General features: G+C 48.6%; 1 protein-coding gene across 2 annotated transcripts in view; it reads left to right on the forward strand.

Moving 5' to 3' along the window:
* The first annotated feature begins 9,133 nt into the window (after window positions 1-9,133).
* The window catches only part of ATP9A (ATPase phospholipid transporting 9A (putative)), a 49,688-nt gene continuing 36,170 nt past the window's right edge, over window positions 9,134-22,651 (forward strand). For both annotated transcript variants that reach the window (XM_064391994.1, XM_064391995.1), the window contains exons 1-4: window positions 9,134-9,335; window positions 16,555-16,699; window positions 17,014-17,127; window positions 18,547-18,655. In XM_064391994.1, the coding sequence (XP_064248064.1) occupies window positions 9,268-9,335; window positions 16,555-16,699; window positions 17,014-17,127; window positions 18,547-18,655 (436 nt within the window). In that variant the 5' untranslated portion in view covers window positions 9,134-9,267. The remainder of the gene's footprint in view (window positions 9,336-16,554; window positions 16,700-17,013; window positions 17,128-18,546; window positions 18,656-22,651) is intronic.

A 22,651-nucleotide genomic window follows, 5' to 3' on the forward strand; every position in this document is an offset into this window, starting at 1 on the left:
CACTTTGGCGCTGAACATTTTTCTGGCAAAAAGCTTTTTTGTGTGCTGAGGAGTGAGTTGAGGAGGCAGCACGCTGCTTCACTCCAGGGACCTGAAATCCAGGAGTTGAGTTGGGCTTTAGTTCATTGCTCAGAACAGCAGGAACCAGGGCGCTGTGGAGGAGTTGGAGATCCATTCCTCAGGAACAGCTGGGGTTTGATGCAGGGGTTGGGATGTGCCAGGGATGTTGATTTCCACACTGGAATAGAATGACAGCAATATGTGCAATCATTTTTGTACCATGATCATCCTACAAAGGGAAAAAGAATATTAAGTTGTCAAATTGCCAGTGCCTGAAGATGCTGGCTGCATGGAAAAGGGGTAAATAACTTCCCTCAAAGAGCAAAGAAAAACAGTTCTGAGAACAGCCCTGATAAAATGTAAAGTGCCGAGATCCTGATTCTGGCATCATAATCCAGCAAATGGTTTTTTGCCTTTAGGAGGTAACAGAGAAAGAAAAGGGGTGCAGAACCAGGGAACCCTAAAGCTGCACCTTTCCAACATCAGAGCTGCCTGATCACGGTGCTCCTTGCTCAGTCCTTGGGAGTGCAGAAAGCAAACCCTTGTTTTCTCACCTTGCCAAGCTCTGTAGGAAGGGCAGGACAAGTGTGAGGTCCAGGAAGCTCTGTCCCTTGCAGTGCTGGGCTGGATTTCTGGCCAAGCTCTGGGGCTCTGCCTCTTCCTCACCATCCACAGCAGTGCAATTCCACATTCACACCTCTGCTGCCTTCAGGTGTATGCTCAGCAGGCTGGACACTGGGGAAATGAGGAGGGAAGGGTTTTATAAAGCCTGAGTGCTGGTCTAGACCTAAACAGCGAGGAAAGTGCTGGCACAGCACGAGGCTGTGGCACCCAGGTGTGATGGGGCAGTGGGGTCAGGCTGGGCTGTGCCTGCCTTGGGCCAGAGCCCAAATGCTGTGACCTGCTCTGGGGCACTCAGGGCTTTGCTCTCCTGGCCCAGGCACTGCAGGGCTTTGTCTGGGGCACTGCAGGGCTTTGCTCTGCTGGTCACTGTGCCAGGTACTGGCTGTGCCCCACGCTGTGACAGCCTGGTGACGAGGCAGCTCCTTGGAGCAGGGTGAGATCCCTGGCTAAGCCAGCAGGTCCTGGATCTTCCCCCACCTCCTGGGTCACAGGTACGACCTATCTGAGCCTCCCCACAGCAGGAGCTGGGCCACGGGGATGTTCCTACTGCAGGGGAGAGTTTGCACAGCAAGCAGGGCTGGGCATTTCCTGCTCTCCCAGGTGTGAGAGCTGAGCCAACGCCTTGGGGAAGGCAGTGTGCTGGAACTGCCCACAGTGGCAAGTGTGCTCAGCTTACAGCAACATCTACAGTTGCATCTTGACAATTAAAAGAGACAGCTGGTTGTCTTGTGCCTTTGCTGTGACTCAGGAGTGAGTTTTCGGAGCTGATGCAGCTGCAGTGGTGTGAGAGCAGAGTGAGCTCGGTGTGTGCCCTGTCTCTGCTCATCAGCCTCTCCTCTCGCCTGGAGGACTTTCTGTTGCTGTTTGCTATTGCTTGCTTTGCCCCTCACTCAGGATTTGCAGGCTGTTGCTGTTGTGGAAGTAGCAGATGTGCTTGCATGAGCTAAGGTAAAATCTGACTTGCTTAAAATGTCAAATTTGAACTTTGGATTGCTTAAAACAAAAAAACCTGAACAGTAAGTAAGTACATTTGCTTTACTTTAATGTATTACCTCAAGTATTCCTGTAAGGAAAGATTTCTTTTAACCTGCCCTTTCTGTTCAAAGCTTCCCAAAAAGTCGGTGGGAACTCTGAGGAGGGAGTTTGACAATTGTGCATGAGCAGCTTTGGGCTGAGCTCAGCGAGGCTGGTTTGCCTTTCCACAGCTGGCAGTGGGGGAAGGACCTGGCTGAGGTGCTTGAACTGATGGGATGGCAGAGAGGGGCTGAAACAACAGGAAAGAGATGAGTATGACATTAATTTGATTTTTTTTTTCTGTTGAAGGCCATGGTGCTCCTTGCAGGGTTTGCAGTCTGGAGTCAGGGAAGGTGATCATTTCTGTCTGCAAAATCCCAGTGCAGGCAGAAAGCTGCCCTGGTGTCTGGGTGATGCCAAGAGGTTCCTGCTCAGAGCTGAGGCTCTCTCTGTGCTTTTCTGTGCTGAGTGCCCAGCCCAGAGGGCTCCTGTGTGCCTGCCCTTGCCCTGCCTCCCTGCTGGCCGGGCTGTGCTCAGCGCTGGGCTCACGTGTTTGCCTTCAGCTCACATTCACCACTGACCTAGAAAAGCTCCTGGCACTGCACAGCCACAGCAGGACAGGAAACAGCTCAGAGGCACAGCGAGAGCCAGCAATTACACACTCCTGGAGCCCATTGCCATGCTGTCTATTCTGCTATCGTGGCTTTGGTTTGTCTACTTTGAGTTCATTGCACATAAAGGGCTGTGCTCTTTGCAATATTCTGGTTGCTGTTGGTGCTGGCTGGTTTATTGGAAAGCTTGTTTCTTAATGTCTGTTATAAGTGATTTTGTGCTGGACTTCCCAGCCACTCTCTGGCAGCATCACTCTCCTTTTAAACTTCTTTATTGACATATCTGATTGTCTCACAGGCCAAAGATTCACTTCTCTGACTCAATTACTTCGTGCACAAAGTGGAGTCTCGAGTCAGAATGAGAACAGGGGATCTCAGCATGGGCCTTGTTTCCCACACTTGGTTTAGGCAAAATCCAGACATGACTGAACATTTGTGTAAGTGTCTCTCTAAAGAAAACTAAAACCCCAAAACCAGTAAAACTCACAATATCTAGTGCTATTAAATATATACGTGTATTTATCTTGTTCCTAGGCCAGAGCTCTCAGTGCCACCTCCAGGAATTCCTGGGACACCTCCAGGGCTGGGCACTCCAAACCTCCCTGGGCAGCCCCTCCAAGGCCTGGGCAGCCTTTCCAGGAAGGACAAAACTGAGCTGAGTCCAAGCACTCAGCTTATGAACCCATGGCAATCTGAGGGCCAGGCACACAAACCACGGTGTGCTGTGAACAGGAGGTGATGCAGGAGGAACGAGTGGGGAAAAGAATGACAAAGAACCTGGATTCTCAGTGTGGTGACACAGAACCAGCCCTGAAATCCTCTGTTCACTGCTCTTCCCAGACCCTCCCTGGCTCTGCAGCCCTGCAGATTCCTGGGGTGACAGAGGATGTTTTCAATCAGGTTACCTGGGTTGGCTTCCCAGCCCTGCACAGTCCTGTCCATCCACTTGGCAAAGTTTGTTTTAGAAAAATTTGTCTCCATGCAGTCTAGATGTTCAGAATACCAAACATAACTTTTTTTTTTTTTCTTTTTTTTTTTTGACACACTGTTTTGGTTTTCTTTCCCACGAAACCAGTTTGATTACTTAGGTCCTTAAAGTTCAGCACACATCCAGGTGATTTGCTGCCTCGGGGTACCTAAATTTCTGTATGTATTAAAAGTACTCCACTCCTCTCAAGTCCCAAAGTTCACATTTGAAAAACATCAAATTCCATCATTACTTATTCTTCTGCCTCCCCCTAAATTCTTCCAGTCTTAAATGACAAAATAACTACATTATGTAGGGATTTTATTTTTTGGGTTTTTTTTTACTTTTTATAAAAGTTGCACATATAAAATGTGTAACAAATATTTCCAGTTTATAGCTTTATATTTTTTTATCACACTCACAGGGGGTGTAACACAAAAACAATATGGCAAGAATTCACAGAACAGCTACAGCTAATAGCCAGATCATGTCAAGAACTAACAAAACACAAACACAAAATGCAAGTGGGAGTGTATTTGCCTAGAAAGCCTTTTTCTTTCTTCATTTCTTAAGCTGACAGCTGTCCTAGCTGAACGACAGTTTGACTATTATAGCTTTAAAAATTAGGTGCTAAAGGGTTGTTTTCTTCTTGATCCACAACATATAATTATGCGAGGAAGAAAAAGATCCTACACAAAGACTGCACTTCCTCAGAGCAGTATCTGCTCTGAAACTTCATTATGAGAACGCCAAATGTTCCCCGCACAGCAGAGCCCATGGCAGTGGGAGCTTTATTGTAGTTTCCCTTAGCAAGTGTTGATGGATTTATGGAGGGCTTCATTAAATATGGGCTTAAAGGATATCCGCTATCGCCCACTTGTCAAAAGCAAAAATAATATCAAAGCCGTGGGTGCAGCTCCAGCTGCAGGTGTTAACAGTGCTCGCTAATCTGGGAGTGTTTAAGCCCCCAATTAATCGCAGTGGTCTTGTCTGAGCCCAGCCCTCTCAGAGATAAATTTCCAAGATGAATGCATCCCGTGGAGGCTGGGGGCACTTGTGCAGCGATCCCACCCTGCTGATGGCTCGTGCTGGGCTGTCCCAGCCCGGCCTTGTGCTTCCCTGTGGGGCCTTGAGAGGCTCCCTAGAACACAGGCTGGGCAGAGCTAAAGGATAAAGCAGGGGTGTCTTAAAAGGCCTTCAAAGAACACACCTTGGGCAGTGCCAGAGCCTGGCCAAGGCTACACTCAAAATGGGTGGTGAGTCACGAGTTTTGGCAATTTTATAAATTCTGGTCCATTTCCACACTGGGGTAAATTGTCCAATTCCAGCTCCAGGTTAAGCAGTCCCGTCCTCCCAGTTTGCTCTCCTCCATTCCTTGTTTTTTGCACTTTTTGGGTCTGGAGCTGCAGCGGTGTGCTTGGTTCTGGGGCTGGAAAAGGATTATTCTGTGTGCCTGAGCTGTGAGGAGAGCTGCTGGCACTGTGTGTGGAGCTCAGAGTTATGTACCAGTGCAGTACGGAATGTGGAAAACATGAAAGCTCAAACTTGGGGCAGCACATGGCTCTCAGTGCTCCTTCCCAGCAGTGGCTTCGTCTGTGGAGCTGAGCTGGGAATGGGCAGGTTTGCTCTGATTTTGGGGGATTGAATGGCACAGCCCAGGCTCTGATTTTGGGGGATTGAATGGCACAGCCCAGGCTCTGATTTTGGGGGAGTGAATGGCACAGCCCAGGCTCTGATTTTGGGGGATTGAATGGCACAGCCCAGGCTCTGATTTTGGGGGATTGAATGCCACACCCAGGCTCTGATTTTGGGGGGTTGTGTCCCCCAGCCCAGGCTCTGTTTTTGGGGGATTCAATGCTACAGCCCAGGCTCTGATTCTGGAGGGTTGAATTCTACAGCCCAGGCTCTGATTTTGAGGGATTCAATGCCACAACAGGCTCTGTTTTCAGGGATTCAATGCCACACCCAGGCTCTGATTTTGGGGGATTGAATGCCACACTCAGGCTCTGATTTTGGGGCATTCAGTGCCACAGCCCAGCCCTGCTCCAGCGCTGCCTGAGGAGCAGTGATGTTCCACAGCACCAAGCCCACCTCCTCGCCTGTCACTGTGGGGTGAGTCAGAGCACGGGGAGTTATCCCAGGGTAGGAGCCCAGTGCTGCCCCTTTGCCCTTGGCAACCAAATCCCTTCTCCTGCCTTCCTGCCAAACGGGGCAGCTGCAAACACAGCCCTGAAACAAAGCTGCAAATACCACCTGCAACGGGCTGTGCTTCCAGACAAAGGGGTGCACCCTGGTGTTTGTAAAACATGCACTTATGGCATCAGATAAGAACAGGTACAGGGAATAATGGCAGGACTTGGGCTGCCTGTGGAATTATAAACATTTTGTTCAACCAGTCATACACCCTCAGTCTGAGCCAACTCCTTAGATGTCGGAATTCTCTATATTCTGATATTCTTTAGGAAAAAAATAAAGTAAACAAACCCAAAAGTAGTTCCAAAAGTGAATTAATCTTTCAGCTTATAAGAAGTCAAGCAGGATATAATTATTATGACTTTCCTCTGTGTTCATCAGGAAAGAAAAAAACCCAGTCCTATGCATAACAAGCCCAATTATTTATTTAGTAGTGAACTATAATGGAAGAAAATTTATAGCATATTGTGCTAAATAGGTAATGAGTACAATTTGCAAATGCATTGTCAGAGCCACCCATCCATTGTTTGAGTGGGAAACTGGCACCAGGACTTGCTCCTTGAAGGAGCATGGGCACACCCCCAAAATACAATTTATTTATACTTCTTTGATCAGTGGAGCTGAGAGACCTGGCTGCATTTGAGGATCAGGGGGGCCCTGGAGGCCTCACGTGTGGGTGAGAAATTGGTGTCATGGGCAGAGAGCAGGGGCAAAGGCACGGGGACAAGGAGGGGACAGTGCCCTGCACCGCGGAGCTGCAGGGGAGAAAGGCAGCAGAAAGGGCAGAAAGGCTTCCAAAACCAGTGGGAAACTGGCAGGGACTGATGGACACAGCAATTTCTGGTTTAACTAAGATGCATCTGCCGCCAGTTGTGTCCCTAGGCTGGGCTTTGCCAGGCTCAGCTTCCACTGGTCTGTGTGAGCCTGAGCATCAGCAGAGCGTGGGAGACAGTCCACAAAACACAATCCTGCTGAGGAAAAGGTGTTAAATCATCCCAGTCCACAGCTGCCTTCATCCAGCCTTTGGGTTCACCGTGGGGCTCAGCCTTGGACTTGCCAGTAAACCATTGCTGGGTGAAATGGGGTTTTGGGGGGCAGTGGTGAGAACGGTGACAGTGTGAGGGACTCTCCCTGCAGGGCAGCTCAGAACCACTTGCTGGGATCACAGGGAGGGGTATAAAACTGCTTGCTCTGCTGTTAATTTAATCATCTGGGGGAAAAAAAAGTCCTGGGTGGAAAAAAAAATCAACATAGATAATGATTAAAAATGATGGAAAATATCTCAGCTCCTTTTAATTAGCAGTATTAATTCAGGAGCTTGCAGGGCTCCTTTGTGAGCCTGAAGTTCTGTGCTTGCAAAAACAGAGCATCAAAGCAAGCCAGTGGCATCAGAAAAAAACAAAATCAGTTTTATTTCGCTTGATTTAACAATTCTAACTTCTCAGACTGAGGCTGGAGGTTTTCCCTTGGGCATTCCTTCTCAACAGGGGAATGAAAATCAAAGGCTTGGAAACCAGGAGAGCTCGTACCTGCTGTGAGTGCTGAGATGACAAGTCATCCTTCCAGCAAAGCAAATGTTATGCCAGAAATATGTCAAGGAGTGGGTTGAGTCACATTGGGCCACAACCTGGTCTAGACCCTCCAGAGTGGTTTTCTAACTAAAACCCAAAGTTTCTCAATACAAGGCAGAAAATCAGAGTGCCCATAAAGAGGCTTTGAGCATTTTTCTGGCTCCTCAGATGCTGTGTGAGGCTGCAGGGCATCCCTTTGCTCCTCCTGTAGGATTTCTGGGACTGAGTCACCTTACAGCAGTCAGTGGCTCCTTCTCCCCCGTTCCTGGATGTTGGAGTGGGGCAGGAATGAGGAATGAGGAGTGAGGAATGAGGAATCAGGAATGAGGAATGAGGAGCTTCAGCTGCTCCATGTGAAGGAGAGATGTCATGAAGTTCTATCTGATCACAAAGGTGTCAGGGGCATTAAAGAACATTGGATGTTTTCAAACCCAGTGCCACTTTCACATCAAAGCAAATAAAAATTGGCATTTGATAAGTTTAATTTTAATCAAGGCTGCAGGCTCAGACTGGCATTCCAACCCGTACAGCATTAGGGCAGTGGGTTTGTAGCAATGGTGTGACAAGGTCCCTTTTAGCTTCTTCAGTTGCTCTTTTTATGAAATTACAATTTGCAGTGAATTCTAGCATCATATCCTTTCATATTAAAAAAAAATCAGATGTAGAATATAAGAAAAAAATAGAGCAAATATGTTTCGTGACCTGAAGTGGTTTTGGGAGAAGGGATTTCTTTTTCTATTTCAGTTGTCTCCACGAGTGGGTAAGAAGAGTAAATTGGGAAATAAGAAATTAAAACATGGTATTACTTAATCGTTTTTGTAAGAAGACAGCCCAAGTTAGGATGGCATTGGAAATATCTGTCTGAAAGTCTCAGTGCTGGTGCCTGAAACTGGTGTAACTCTTCATGGTCTTGCTGAAATGTCCTCGTTGCAAAATGTCAGGATGACTCTGCTTCAACCGTAAGGGAAAACATTAAATGACAGTTGCAGGTTTTGTGCTGCTGGAATCCGTCGTGTAATGAGGCTTGAAATCAGAAACAGAAGTGCTGGAGCAATTTGTGCCTAAACTTGCAGAGCACAACTGAATTTGGATGCAGAAGCGGGTGTTGAGAGGAGCGGGTGGAGGTCAGCGGGCAAGCAGGGTGCGAGCAGCAGGAGCAGGAGCAGGATCAGGATCTCAGCCCCGTGCCACGGGTTGGGGGTGTCACAGGAGGGGAACTGAGCCCCCAGCAGAGCAGGGGGAGGTAGAGGACACAGGGGGTGAGCTGAGTGTGGCACAGCACGCACAGGGTGAGGCAGGGCACACGCGGGGTGAGCTGCGCGCCTTGGGCCGCACAGGAGCGCTCAGCGCGGAGCTGTGAGCCTGGGAGAGAAGGGGAAATGAGCGCGAGGTGACGGGGAAAGGGCAAGGCAAGGGTGAAGGGCAGAGCAGGTGACGGCCGGGGCTGGGGCAGGGCGGGGCTGGGCGGGGCAGATCAGGGCGTGGCTTATCAGGGCGTGGCTGGGTGGGGCAGATCAGGGCGTGGCAGATAAGGGTGGAGCTCATCAGGGCATGGCGGGGCGTGGCAGATCAGGGCGGAGCTCATCAGGGCATGGCTGGGCGTGGCAGATCAGGGCGTGGCGGATAAGGGTGGAGCTCATCAGGGCGTGGCTGGGCGTGGCAGATCAGGGCGTGGCTTATCAGGGTGTGTCTGGGCGTGGCATATCAGGGCGTGGCATATCAGGGTGTGGCTGGGCAGGGCAGATCAGGGCGTGGCAGATAAGGGTGGAGCTCATCAGGGTGGGGCAGGGCGGAGCAGATCAGGGTGGAGCTCATCAGGGCGTGGCTTATCAGGGCGTGGCAGATGAGGGTGGAGCTCATCAGGGCGTGGCTGGGCGTGGCAGATCAGGGCGGGGCTGATCGGGGGGGGTCTGCCCTGCCCTGCCCTGCCCGGTCCGGGGCGGGGCGGACCGGACCCGACTCTCCGCGACCCCAGCCGGCTCCGCGCTCGGTGCGGGCCCGGCGGAGCATCGCTGGCCGCGCGGTGCGGCGGTGCCCGGAGCGGCGGTGCCCGGCGGGGCGGAGCGGAGCGGCGGGCGGGGCGGGCGCGGCACCTGCGTGCTGGGAGCCGGCGGAGCCGGGCCGGCCCCTCGGCGGTGCCGCCAGACGGCGGCGGCCGGGCTGGGCGCTGCCGGCAGCCGGAGCATCCATCCCCCGCTCCGCTCCGCTCCGCCCCGCAGCCGCGGCCATGACCGACAACATCCCGCTGCAGCCGGTGCGGCAGAAGAAGCGCATGGACAGCAAGCACCGCGGCGGGTGAGGGGCGGCGAGACCCCCGAGGGGTGCGCGGGGCGGGCTGAGCCCGGCCGGGGGAGAGGAGGAGGAGGATGATGAGGATGAGGATGAGGGGGAGGCAGGCGGGCGCTGACAGGTTGCTCCTGACGCCATTGCCGCGGCACGCCCGGCGCAGCGCAGGATGCAGGCGGGCTGCGGGAGCGGGGACAGCCCCGGCCCGGCACGGCACGGCACGGCCCGGCTTTCAGCGCCGGAGCCGCGGACACGGCGGGGCAGCAGCGCCCGGAGGGGCCGGGCCGGGCGGGGGCCGTGCCACCGGGGCTGTGTCACCGGGGCTGTGTCACCGGGGCCGTGTCACCAGGGCCGTGTCACCGCGGCCGTGCCACCGCTCCTGGCTGTCCCCGTCCATCCCGCTGTGGCGCCCGGCCCGGGCTGCAGGATCCCCGGCCTTTAGGAGCGCAGCACCACCGGCCGCGGTGTAACAAAGGCCCGGCTCCATTAACTGTATCAGCTCGGCAATACAATATCCTTGGGCGATGCTGCCGGTGTGCGATCTCCTAAAGGAGACGCGGGGATATGTTTGTATATTGCCATGCGGGAAGGTAAATAAGGAAAATGGGTTTCCAGTCGTCTTCCATTAGGGGATTGCACCGCGGTTGGTTTGCACACAGCAGGGTGTGCGTGGTGTCCAAGTCACCTGGCTGTCAGCTGTCACAGCATTTCATTCATCCCTGGGGAATTTGGGTTTTTTAAGTGTGGCGAGTGATGCTAGCAAAATAAACCAAAATATTGAAAGAAATCTTCACTGTCAGGGCAAGGGGAAATATACACATTTCACTGTTAGGGCAAGGGGAAATATACACATTTCATTGTTAGAGCAAGGGGAAATACACACATTTCACTGTTAGGGCAAGGGGAAATATACACGTTTGCCCTGTTTATGTTTTTGGCTGGTGGTCTGTGTTCAGAGTGCTGTAAGTGACACTGCTGCACACAGTTCATTCAGGATTAGGTTTGTTCCTTGTTTTCAGGTTGTCGGTGGTGCTGTGGCAGTAGCAGGGCAGGGAGGTGTGTGTGATGCAGCAGCAATCCCTGTGTCACATGCGCCGCTGAGCAAGTGCCACAAGGTGCAGCCACCACGGCCTCGCCTTTGGTGATGTGATTGAAGGGAGCAGGGAGAGGTGAGGGGCTGGGAAATCCCTCAGAGCTGCTCGAGTGCGTTCTTTCCTGGAGTTCTGTAGTGTCCAGCAGGAGCCTCCTGGGTGTTGCAGTGTGGTTAGTGCTGCCTAGCAGAACCTGCCCTCTGCTAACCCGAGCCATGGTTCATTGCCTGTGGATTCTGCCTGATTAGCAGCCACTGAGAGGCTTTCCAGTGGTGGCAGAACATTCCAGCGGCACGGGAAGGAAGCTTGCCTAGGGCTTTTACTCAATAGCAGTTGAAATAAATTGGATTTGGGGTTTCTGTTTGGCGCAGTAATTGTTTGAGGGTGGGATTTGTCATAGATGAGGAACCCTTGTTTTAGTGATGTGATCTCTTGGTGTTTGATCAAGTGATGGATGGCAAAGCACTGAAGTCAAGCCAATCCAAACCAGTGTTAGAAGCCATAGAATAAATCACCCAGCAAGACAAGGGGTCCCTGGTGTCACAGCAGAATGGAGTCCTGGGAATCCTAAGCCACAATCAAGGCCTCCTTTCTTCTGTTCCCTCTGAGGAAAAGCCCACACTAAAGCCATCCAGTTTATGTTCCTTGATGCATATGAAAACCAGGATGGGTAAGGGCTGATGGGCTTCACTTCAGCATAGCCCCAGCTGGTTTCTCCTGGGGTGTTCCCCAGCAGTGGGGGTGAGTTTTCAGACAGATTTTTGTTGGTGTGGTCTTCTGGAATGGGGAGCAGATTTCTGGTTGTGCATGTCTCTATAGAAATCTTGGTTTCTGTTGAAATAAAAACAAGAAATGGCTGATTCACCTGTGGGGCAGGTGCTATCCAGCAAGGCTTTCATTACCCTCAGCTTCTGGCATGCTTGGAAAGGGAGCCAGGGAGGAGCTGGCTCAGGAGCCTTGCAGAGATGAGTGATGGCTCAGACAGCTCAGGCCTGTGCTGGAGAGAAGCCACGAGCTTCAGGAGCTGAGTGGGAGAGTGGGGATCTGAGCACAGCTTCAGAGGGGATCTTCTTGCTGCCATCAAGGGATGGATTCCCGTGCTGTGCCTTGAATTCAGCCCTGCTCTTCCCAAGGCTTTGCAGCCCTCTGGAGAGCCCTGTGAGCACTGAGGGAGGGATGGCAGGAGCGGCAGAGCCCTGCTGGCATGGCAGTGAGCCTGAGCTGCCCGGGGCCCAGTCCTGCCAGGGAGGAGCTGCAGGTTCCTGGAGCACCCCGGGCGCTCTGCTCAGCACATGACACAAGTTCTCCCCTAAATAGCTCGTGGTGTCAGTCCTCGGTCCTGCCAGGCTCCTTTTAAAGCAGCAAACTGCTGTGCTCCTGCAGCTGCTGCCGGGGAAAGGCCTGCATGCAGAGCTGCAGGGGAAGGAGAGGGAAGGAGGAGCTTTACAGGAACGCTTGGTGAGGCTGTGCCATTGTGCTGGCTCTGTTTAAAATGGCAAATTCCATTTCAGAGTCAACAGAGAGGGGTGGCAGCTCCTGCCCTGGGCGAGCCTGTGTGGGTGTGCCTTGGCACTGCAGCCTGGGGCTGGGCTGCCTTCCCGCAGCAGGGAATTGCAGGAATTGCAGCTCTCCTGGCCCCTCCAGAGCCACGCCAGCTGCATGGCCTGCAGCAGGAATATTCCAGAATGTTTCATGTGCAGGTGCATAAAAGGGTGAGGTGGTTGTGCACGGCTCTGGTTTTCATTAACCATGGAAAATTTGCCCCCTGCTTTTGGAATGATGTCGGGGGGGTTGGTTTGTGTGTTTTTAGAGGTGCCAAGCACAGCCCATGAGGGTCACAGAAACAAAATCTGAGACATGGGCTTGGTTTAGAAGTGACTAAGTGTGTCAGTGAACTTCAGCACAAATGTGACAAATGCCACCTCAGAACACATTTGGTTGAGGTTTGCACACCTACAAACCTGGCACTTTTTTCCCACTGGGTTTGTTTTACATGGGAGTCTTTTTCATGTGATCTTTGTTCTCCATCATTACATTTATAAATGAAACCTGCTTTTGCTAGTGGCTGTTCACCTGGCAACTGGCAGTCGCTCTGCTGTGTCCCAGCCTCTCACATCACCTCTGGGAACGTGGTTCTGTGAGCAAATAAAATCCCAGGTGAAGTGCAGAGCAGACCTGTTCTTCAGTTCCTGCTCTTTGTTTGGATCCCTCTGCAGATTAAGGGCAGCATCACTTGCAGGGCTGAGCTTCAGGTACAGTTTGCATCCTGAGGGATTCTTTTCAGTGGCTGTGACTCTGTTTGAGGATTTGTGAGTTTGTTTCCCGTTGTTATTTTTGCCGAGTTATGATTTGAAATGTGAATTGCACAGTGCTGTATAAGCTGTCTTTATGTATTTTTCGTGGTCTTTCTGTGAGGTGATAATTTTGAAAGCCCATTATTTACCCTCACTTGCTAGTTTTTTATACTTCAAGGTTATTGCAGAATTGTTTTTCAGTCCTTCAGCTGCAAAATGGAGAAGGAGAAATGTTTAGGAACGTGTTCCCAAACTTTTACAGAAACTGTTTACATTTCTGTAACATTGTGATTCCTCTTCTTGGAAAGTGCACATTAATTTTATCAGCGTTTCTCAGCAGCAATGTCAACTCTCTGCTGTTTTTCTAGACAATCTTTCCCTTTCCAGGATGCAGTCTTCAGTTTTCATGATGGAAAATGTTTTATTATTCCTACTAATGCAAATAATTCCCTGCCAGAAACTTCCTTCTGTGCCACTGCCTTTGCTCTGAGCAGAGAATTTTGTAGTAACGAAGCAGCCCCTTCCCTCATCATCTGCATCTCTAAGCTGGTGACTTAAAAATAGGGGTGGTAGCCAGAGAAACAGCAGCTCACAGAACTACAAAGTTCTTGCAGGGAGGAACAGATAAATTAACTGGGAAAAGCTGACAGCTCCAGTCAAAAGGACTTGTTATTTAATGGGCACCAAAGCTAATCTGCAAACATGTTTGTGTGTGCTCAGAGTGCTTTGTTTCTGGTGCCCATATGAAGAGGTTTTTCTTTTTTACATTAAGATTATTCTGTTTGCAGAGGAGAAAGAGAAAAGGAGAACTAATGATCTTATTGATTCTTCCCCAGTGAAGTTTAAGATTTCACTGAAAAGTTTAAAAATAATTAAAAATTAAGGCAATTGGCTGCCTGTGGGAGGAGTGATGAACATCTGCCTGGAATAAAGAGCACATGGTTCTGTGCTTGAGAAATTGCTCTGTTCTTACCAAAACTTCATTTTAAACTCATTTCAGCAATTCATGGGCTGTTACTGTGAGCAGTTTTTGTGAGATGACATTCCTGCTGGAGCTGGCTTTGGGTGGTGGATTGCTCTGTGCCCACAGGAGGGAAAACACAGCCACAGAGTGCTGAGGGTTAAACACCAGCACGGGGGTGGAGTTGGTGCCTTCAGAACAAAAATCCTGGAATGTTTTGGGGTAAAAGTCAGGATTTGCTGTCAGGATTTTCCTCCCTGGCACAGGAGGCTGCAGCCCTGGGATTCCTGAGAGCTGAGGAACCTCCCCAGTTCCAGTGGTGCAACCTGGGGCTGCCAGTGCTGGTTGTAGCATTGTGTTCATTGGGAATTTTCAAATTAAATATTTTGCAGAAGCCTGGTGCTGTAAGGCTGTGGAGGAGACTCCCAGCAGAAATTCTGGATATTCTTTACTCGGGCATCCATGCTCCTGATATTTGCCTTCAAACCTTGCTGGGCAGGAAGTTTTTCTTTTGTTTGTCTAATTAGTTTTTCAGTTTGCTTTCCCTGTAATTCAGGAGCTTGCAAAAACTGACTCCAGCCAGGCAGGGATTTCACAAACCTGTTATTTTTACTCGGCAGATTCTCCCATGCCCTTTCTTGCTTGTTCTTGGAGCTGCATGATTTTTAGGTTGTTTCTCAAGCCCTGTAGTAGCACAGCATTTGTAAATTACCATTCTTACAGCACCAAGTGTGTTTGTGGGGGAAATGCTGCCAGGGTCACCCTATTGTAAATATTATGATATAGGTGTGGGGCTATTTTGCTGTTGAGCACAATCCCTGTAAGAGGCCCAGCCTCAAAAATAAACAAAGGTAAATGGTTTCAGCTGTCTGATTGCAGGGACTGGCTGATTTTTCCTAACTGGAAAGCACATTGTGATGAAACAGGCTGGTGGACACCAGGTTTGCTCCCTTGGGTAAAGCTTCTTTTGGGAGCCTTTTCTCCTTTGTGAAAGAAGGAAAACCACATTTTTCTCTTTTTTTTTTTTTTTAAATGGAGACCATATCTATATTCTGTTGGAATCCAAATACCAAATACTACTGGAAGCCATTTCCAATAGTTTCTATTCAAATATATTTGGGGTGCAAGTGGCTGTTTGTCTTAGGTCTTCACCTGCAAACACAAAAGCAAACTGCAATTGAAAGGTATCCAGCTCATAAAATTCTGTAGTAGAGCTTCTGAATTTGAGTGTTTAGCACAAATTTTGCTGCTGGTCTGGTCTTGGTAACCAGCTACCTTTCAATGTGGATTTTATACATGAATGTGGGGGGAAAATAATCTGCTAGTTTGTTTATTTAACAAGCAAAAATAGTTTCTAGAGGTGACAAAAATTGAGAGTTTCGGGGGCAAGCATAACTTTCTGAAGTGGTATATTTGGGGTATTTCTATTAATTAGGGTTGTATGGCACTACCTAGGGAGCAGCTGAAGAAGGAAATCCACTTGGGAAAGTGACAAGTGCAGAATAACAGGGAATGTCCCTGTGCAGGGGTAAGCAGGCATGACAAGTCTGTAGGAAATCAGAAGTGTTTTATATATATATCTATCTATATCTATATATATATATATATCTATATCTATATATATCTATATCTCTCTCTATATATCTCTCTATATATATCTCTATCTATCTATATCTGTCTATCTATCTATATATCTATATAGATAAATAAAAACCACTTTATATATACCCGAGCATGAAAGCACCTCCAGTTTTTTCCCTGCAGTACCTGGATTTAGGTGCTCACTGCTCTGCTGCTGTTGGAGGGGAGGGTTTGGCTTGGCCTGGAGGTTCTGGGGCAGCATCCAGAGTGGTGATTGCAGCCCCTGTGGGTCCCTGCTCCTGCAGCACTCTGTGCAGGGCTCTGCTGCCTCAAAGCTCCTTTCAGAACAAAATCACCTTCCCTGTGCTTGGGGGGCATCTCTGCACTGAGGCTTGGATTGTTCCTGGCACACACTGGAGAAAATCCACCTTTCAGGGCTTGTCTGAGACTCTTCATGAAATAGAATAATGTCCAAATAGTTTGATTAGGCAGGAGTGCTTTTGTGCAGTTCTGAAAGCCTGGAAGGATTCATCTTGCCAGTCAGGCTGGTGGAGTGAAGGGTGTGCCTGCTCAGGGAGCCCTGCATCACGTGGTGACACCTCTTTATTTCTGGAAGCAAAGTTGAGTTTTAGTCCCCTTCTCTACTCAGGGAACTGACTTAATATAACACTTCTTTCTATTTGCAGCCAGCAGGGCTTGAAACATGAAAAATTAAGTTCTTTGTAGGTGACCACCTTCTGTGAGCTCTGCTCAGTGCACTGTGTGTATCTCTGGCAAGACTTCAGAGTGCTCTTGCACCTCCTTCAGTAATTATTTCTTTGTCAGCTGTGCACTGAGCTGAACTTTTGGGGCAGAATGCTTGAATCAAGAACAGATCGTTGTGGTACACTCTGGAAGGATGATCTTAGGAGCTCTGGAGCTTTAGGTGATCAATCTGGCTCTGCCAAATGTCAGTGCAGGTCTCTAGGTCTGTTCTCAAGGAGCAAGGGCACTGGGAAGGGGCTGGCTGTCAGAAAGCAGCAGGGACAGCAGAAAAAGGCCCTTTTTGGCTCTGGGAGGTGGTTTGGAACAGAAAGGCTGTTCCAAGGTGCAGGGAGGATGGCTGGTGCATCTTTCCTGAAGGGCCTGACCTGGGTTTGGTTCTGTGCCTCGAGTCAGGGTTTGTAACAGGGGCAGGGCAGGGTTTCCTTCACTGCAGCTGCTGTGAGCAGAGCTCCTGGGGCTCCTGGGGCTGCAGGGGTGTGTGACAGCCAGAGGTGTGCTGGAAATGAGCTCACTGATTGATCCATGTCCCTGTGCAGGTGCTGTGAGTGCCTGAGATGCTGTGGCAGGAGGGAGCCGAGGCCTCGCAGTGTCTGGCTTGGCCACCCCGAGAAGAGAGAGCAGAGGTACCCCCGCAATGTCATCAACAACCAGAAGTACAACTTTTTTACCTTTCTCCCTGGGGTAAGCATGAGTGAAGTTTTTTTTTTCATCGTCCCACCCCACTGCTTTCCCCATTTCTCAGTGGTTTTACAGTAGATAAGTGCAGAGTCTGGAGCTGGAAAAAATGATGGGCTTGTGTTTGGTGGAGTTGATGCCAAGGCTGCCTCAGGGCAGCAGCAAACCAGACACAGAAGTGTCCTGAGCGTCCAGGACTGCTTTAAAACTGCCCCAAGCCAACATTTAGTCACTAGGAAAGCATGCAGAAATGTTTCTGGTGGTTCCTTCAACATGCATAACATCCTCCCTCCTCTTGTTGTCTGCTTTTTTTTTTTTAGGTGTTGTTTAACCAGTTCAAATACTTCTTCAACCTTTATTTCTTGCTCTTGGCCTGCTCTCAGTTCGTGGTGGAGATGAGGCTTGGTGCACTTTACACATACTGGGTTCCTCTGGTAGGTCCTTCAAGGTTTATTTATCCAAGAAACGTCTGGTGTTTGACAGAATTTCTTGTGTTGCCTTTTCTGTGGGGTGTGAGTTTGCACCTTCAATCATATTTTTAACTTGTTCCTGGGGCCTGTGCTGTGCATGTTGTGGGGTTTAACTTTCAGTGCAGTGAGATCCCTGCTCAAAGCCAGAAAGAAGTGAAGGGGCAGCTTTGGGACACTGCTGTTAAAATTCATTTCTTTTGGAGCCTGGATCTCCATGCATTCTCCATGAATGACACGTGAGATGACACAGTCAGCTGGAACATGGGGGAGTATTTTGGGGTGATTATTTGAAGTCTCTTTAAACAGCTGAAATCTAAGCTGAAAATAGCTGATGCTTTTTGAGTTTTGTTTTGGGAAGCAGGTAGGAATTTCTAGGTAAAAGAATGAATGCGTTTCATTGCTATATTAATTAATTAGAACACACTTTTACATGTATGTAAGTACTAGAAACCTGCAGTTTCTAACATCACCTTGCTCCCTTCCTAAAGTTCCTTATTGACAGAAATAATCAGTACCTGGTTGCAACTTTCAACACAAGTTGTGAAAAGTTCATTTTCTGTGGTGCATGTGTTTTAACTGTCTAGTCTGAGCTAATAGTCTCTGGTAGAACATGACTTTGTGATACCAAGCCCACATAGAATTGGCTTGCATCAATTAATTATTTTTTACACAGTGAAGGATGTGATGCAGGCAATTCCTCATGGCAAGAGGAAATGAAATGACTGCTCATATGTACAGAAGAGTAGGACTGAAGCCCTAATCAGGCAAATGTGTAATTATAGCATGAGTAGAGCACATAAATATCTTTAGAGTGTTATTTGTGTAGGTGGAATGTCTGTGTGCACACACATGAAGGCACATGCATGCTCTCTTTATCTGTGTATATAAAAAGGAGTTTATACAGATTTCTGTATACATTTCTATACAAAGAAATCTCCCAGGTGAGTTGTGCTGACTTCAGTGCTCTGAGGTGCTGAGCACTGACATTTGAGGGGTCTGCCTTACCCTGAACTTCTCACTCTTAGTTACTCAGCCGTGGGGTGAAATGAGATCTGCTGCTTGCATTCTTCAGGCAAACTCCACAAAGGTTTTCTTGGGGATAAACTTTACAAAGACTCGCTTGGGGGATTACCTTCACAAAGGTGTGCTTGGGGAGAGCACCACGATAAAACTGGGAAGTTTCTTAGGCAGCAGGTGTGTTTTTAAGAGCTGAGTTTGGTACTGGGGTTTGCACAGCAGCACATCTCACTGAGACTGAGGACGATCAGCTAGGAGAAGGCAATGCAGATCGTTGTGCTGGCCCTGATAACTTTGCTGTTACTCGAGGCAGATGTGCTTTGCCCCTGACCTTTTGCTCCCTGCTGTCTCCCCGTGCTGTGGCAGGGGTTTGTGCTGGCTGTCACCGTGATCCGCGAGGCGGCCGAGGAGCTGCGCTGCTACATGAGGGACAAGGAGGTGAACTCGCAGATCTACAGCAAGCTCACAGCCAGAGGTCGGCTCCCAGGCCGGGGAATGCAGCCCTGCTGACAGCCAGAGCAGAGTTCAGGCGCTGGGAGGGGGCTCGGGGCTCCCGGGCGCGTGGCTCGGTGGCCACGCTGCCGGGCCTGGCACGCGGGGGCTGCTCCTGGGTGGCTCCTCAGCAGGCTCTGGTGGAGCTTGGGGTTGGCTGAGGGGTTCATGGGATGGTCTGGGTGGGAAGGGACCCTAAAGATCACCCAGTGCCACCCTGCCATGGGCAGGGACACCTCCCACTGTCCCAGGGTGCTCCCAGCCCTGTCCAGCCTGGCCGTGGGCACTGCCAGGGATCTGGGGCAGCCACAGCTGTGCCAGGGCCTGCCCACCCTACAGAGCCTAAAAAGACCCTAAAAAGACTGTGAGGTGTTTGTCAGCAGCAAGCACTGTAGTTCTGAGGACTGGCAGCATCAGCTCCTGCATTTTCCATGTCCATCCCCTTGAGGCTCCTCTCCAGCCCAGGGAGTTTGGAATTCCAGTTTGGGACTGGACTGAGCCCAGGCTGGGCTCAGCTGAGCCTGACCCGGCTCTGGCCATTGTCTCCAGCTGTGCTGTACCTAACAAAGACATTTAAATTCTCATCTCAACAGTCCAGTGCTGCCTCACTGTGCAGTTACTCCTAAAACGACGACAAAGATGGTGAGGCCAGGGTTTTGTTTCAGAAAGGGAATTAACTGAATTTGAGCAAGTTTTGGTCCTTTTCCGTTTCCAGTTTCTTAGTTATCAAAGTTTATACCCCTGAATTAAGATGCAGTGATGTAGGTGTAGTAAAAAAATGCTGCATTTGTAGGAATAAGGCTGCTTTTCAAAGGTAATTGCTTAAGGCTGGATATATTTCACATGCCAGGAGTTATGAGGCAACTCCAAACTGGGGAGTTTGAGTTTCTGAATATTAAATCCCCTTTTAATAACATGTTCTTAGTACAACACTTAAAATGCTTGGCAACCAACAAAAGCCTCATCCAAGAGGGGTGTACTACATCTATTTAAAGATATAAAAGAGTTGCCTTCTGGATTCTATTCAGTGATCTATAAGGGGCCTGACCTCTCCTTTAGTTCTTTTCATATTGCTATTACGTTTCCCATGAATGATTTCCCTCCCCCCAGTCCTTTAACTTTTCTAATTTTTGTGAAAGAAGCCAAGAAGGATTGGCAGCTGGGCACTAGCTGAAAATCTCAAGCCACTGCATTTAACATTAATTTTGTGCAGAAACAGGAATGAGACTGTAGTGTAGTTTAGAGTAGAAAAAAATGCAGAAAATTATGATTGTCACATGGTTTGGGGAGAAAAGTAATTTTCTATCCCTCACTGAATCTCAGAAGTTAATTTTTTTTGAGAGCTGATCATCTTTTCCACTGATTAAAGCCTCAGCTCCTCTGGGAATTACCTGGGAGCAGGGAAGGGCCTGGTGAGGCTGGGGATGGAAATTTGGGGCTTGATTTATCTCACCCCTTTGTACAGTCACAGGAAGGGGTGTCACCAGCTCAGGGGTAGAGGCAGCAAAAATCAGAATAAATTTGGAGCAGCTGATGTCAACAATTAATTGTCAGTGTAGCTGACAGTAGGACTTGGGCTATTTACAGGCTGTTCCTTTTGTTGCTGCTGTGGCACAGCACAGGTCATGCTGCAGGGGTTTGACACTGCCCTGTGCTGAGATCTGATGACAAAAACCTCCATCCTAAACCTTTTTTATCTTTTTACCCAGATGATCCATTTCTGTTCCAAAATGATGAAACCAGCAGACCTCTGGAAAGCTTTTTTTTTTTTTAGTGGAAAGCTCTGCATTTAAAGGAGAGTTGTTTGGATTGTTATAAAAAATAATCAAATTTCAATCCCCTATTCATGAGCCACAAGCCTCCCTGTGTTCAGGGGTCTGTGTTCTGATCTGCTTGATGGAAAGCTCGAACTGTGCTTGCAAATTCCTGGCTTGTTTTTCTTCTCCTGCAGCCCCCCTCCCTGGGTAACACTGCATAATAGAGAGAAACTCCACAGAAAAGTGGGAAGGGACCTCCTACTGAGGGGTGCTACTTAAGATACAGATCATTGGCATTTACCAGCCATAAAAAAACCAATATTTTCCCAAACTCTGCAAGTCCTGCTCCACAGCAGAAGGCTACAAAAGCCAAAAGTTTGGTGCAGCACATCAAACAAACCCACCCTCCTCCTTTTTTTATGTTTTAGATGCATTTAACTTGTTTTAGTAAACCTGGCTTCATCTTTAATTCCAAAGTAAGTGTTTGGGTCTGTACTTCAGTGCAGCTTTGCAGATCTATTGTGAAATTCTGACCTAAGTGCTCACAGGGCAAAAAGGGGAAATTTTTTCTGGCTAATATATTTATTACTTGAAATGATCTGCTTTGTGGTACATCCATCACTCTGCAGATTTAGTGATAATTTCAAAAACCAAAGCTGAAATTGTAGCAAACTGTTTGCATTTGTTTATGTTTCCTTTCTTGTCTTTAAAAAAGATGAATCGGGGCACAACAGAGAATGAAACAAATACCAGACAAATTTTAACAATATTTTGAATGAGAGCTCAAGGCTAGTTCCTTTTCAAAAGTGATAAACACCAACTTTTATTCTGATTAACTTAAGGAAGTACAAACTGAAAGTGATAAAAATGCTGAATAAACCTGTGTGTATTTACAGGAAGCATTTCTAGTTGCTCTTAGAAAAAACAGGAGTTTATAATTACAAAAATACTTAAACAGCAGAGCAGTTCTGGGAGATGGAACAGTTGTGCTTATTAGCTGCTTTTAAACACATGAGAAAACATCTGATGTTTAGGTGGCAGTTCCCCCACAGAAAGAGAAGGGAATGACAGAATTCCCAAGATCAAAATAAAACTAATTCGAGTAAGTTCTTTATGGGAGCCCCGAGTCAAAGGAAACATCTGGTCCTGGGCCTTCTTAGCAGGACGTGTGGTGCACACTGCAGAGATGTCACCCACGGGGCCAGGGGGGCTGCAGAAGCAGAATTAGCTACCTAAAAAGGGCATCTCATTTATCCAGGAGTTACAAAAACGTGTGCTGCTCAGAAAGGTCCCTCTTTGTTTTACCCCCCAACAGCTGAGCTTGGGAGGGGTCCTGAGCAAGACAAATCTGCTCCAGCTGCTTTGGGTTTTCTCAAATTGGAAAAATTATCAAGTAGATGATACTGTTTTCAGGATAATGATCCCAAAAGCCTTTTATGTACGTATTGGTAGGAAATCATCACGTTACAGCTTTGTCCAGGCATTAATTTCTCTTTTGCAGAATGATTTTTTACCTCGTTAAGGAAAGCCTTACAAAAGTTTGCCTGAACCTGCAGGTAGCACTGCTTCTGCTGACCAGATAAATCCTTGTGATCTTGGAGAGAATACAGAAAATATGGTTAAACAAATCCCCAGCTTTTCTGCACTTTGGGTCAGGAGTGGCTGTGCCCGTGTGGGGAGAGCACTGGGGCCTTTCCCCCTCCCTCTGCACAGGAGAATATTCAAAAGCACTTTTTGTTGCTTTGTGAATAACCGTATTAAAAGGGGAGGAAGAGATGTTATCTGTCAGACCCTTTTAGTGTCATAGTACCTAACTTTGTATAGCCCATACAGCAGACTGCCAGGGATGCTTTTTTTGATCCTCTTGGAGTGCAGCTTTTCTTTTCAAGCCCCAGCGTAATGGACTCTTAATCCCCGGTTTGCTTCCTGCCCCGGCAGAGATGTCTTCAGCCCAGCATTCGTTTTGTTTACCTTTTTTTTTTTTAACCAAAAACCCTCACAAGTCAAACTCCAGAGTCCATGAAAGACCTATGAGATATTTGTGAAATGGGCCATGACTGCTTATAATTTGTAGGAATAATTACAGCATGCAAGGAAGTCTGCATTTATTAGCACAGTGATGAAGCATGTTGTTAGGCACACAGTGTGTCACCAAAGCAGCAGGCTGCCCCCAGCCCAGAATGGCTTTCATTGTTAATTTGGAGCAGAAACACTGAAGCATA

Source organism: Passer domesticus, chromosome 16 (assembly GCF_036417665.1).
Source record: "Passer domesticus isolate bPasDom1 chromosome 16, bPasDom1.hap1, whole genome shotgun sequence".
NCBI classification, from domain to species: Eukaryota; Metazoa; Chordata; class Aves; order Passeriformes; family Passeridae; genus Passer; species Passer domesticus.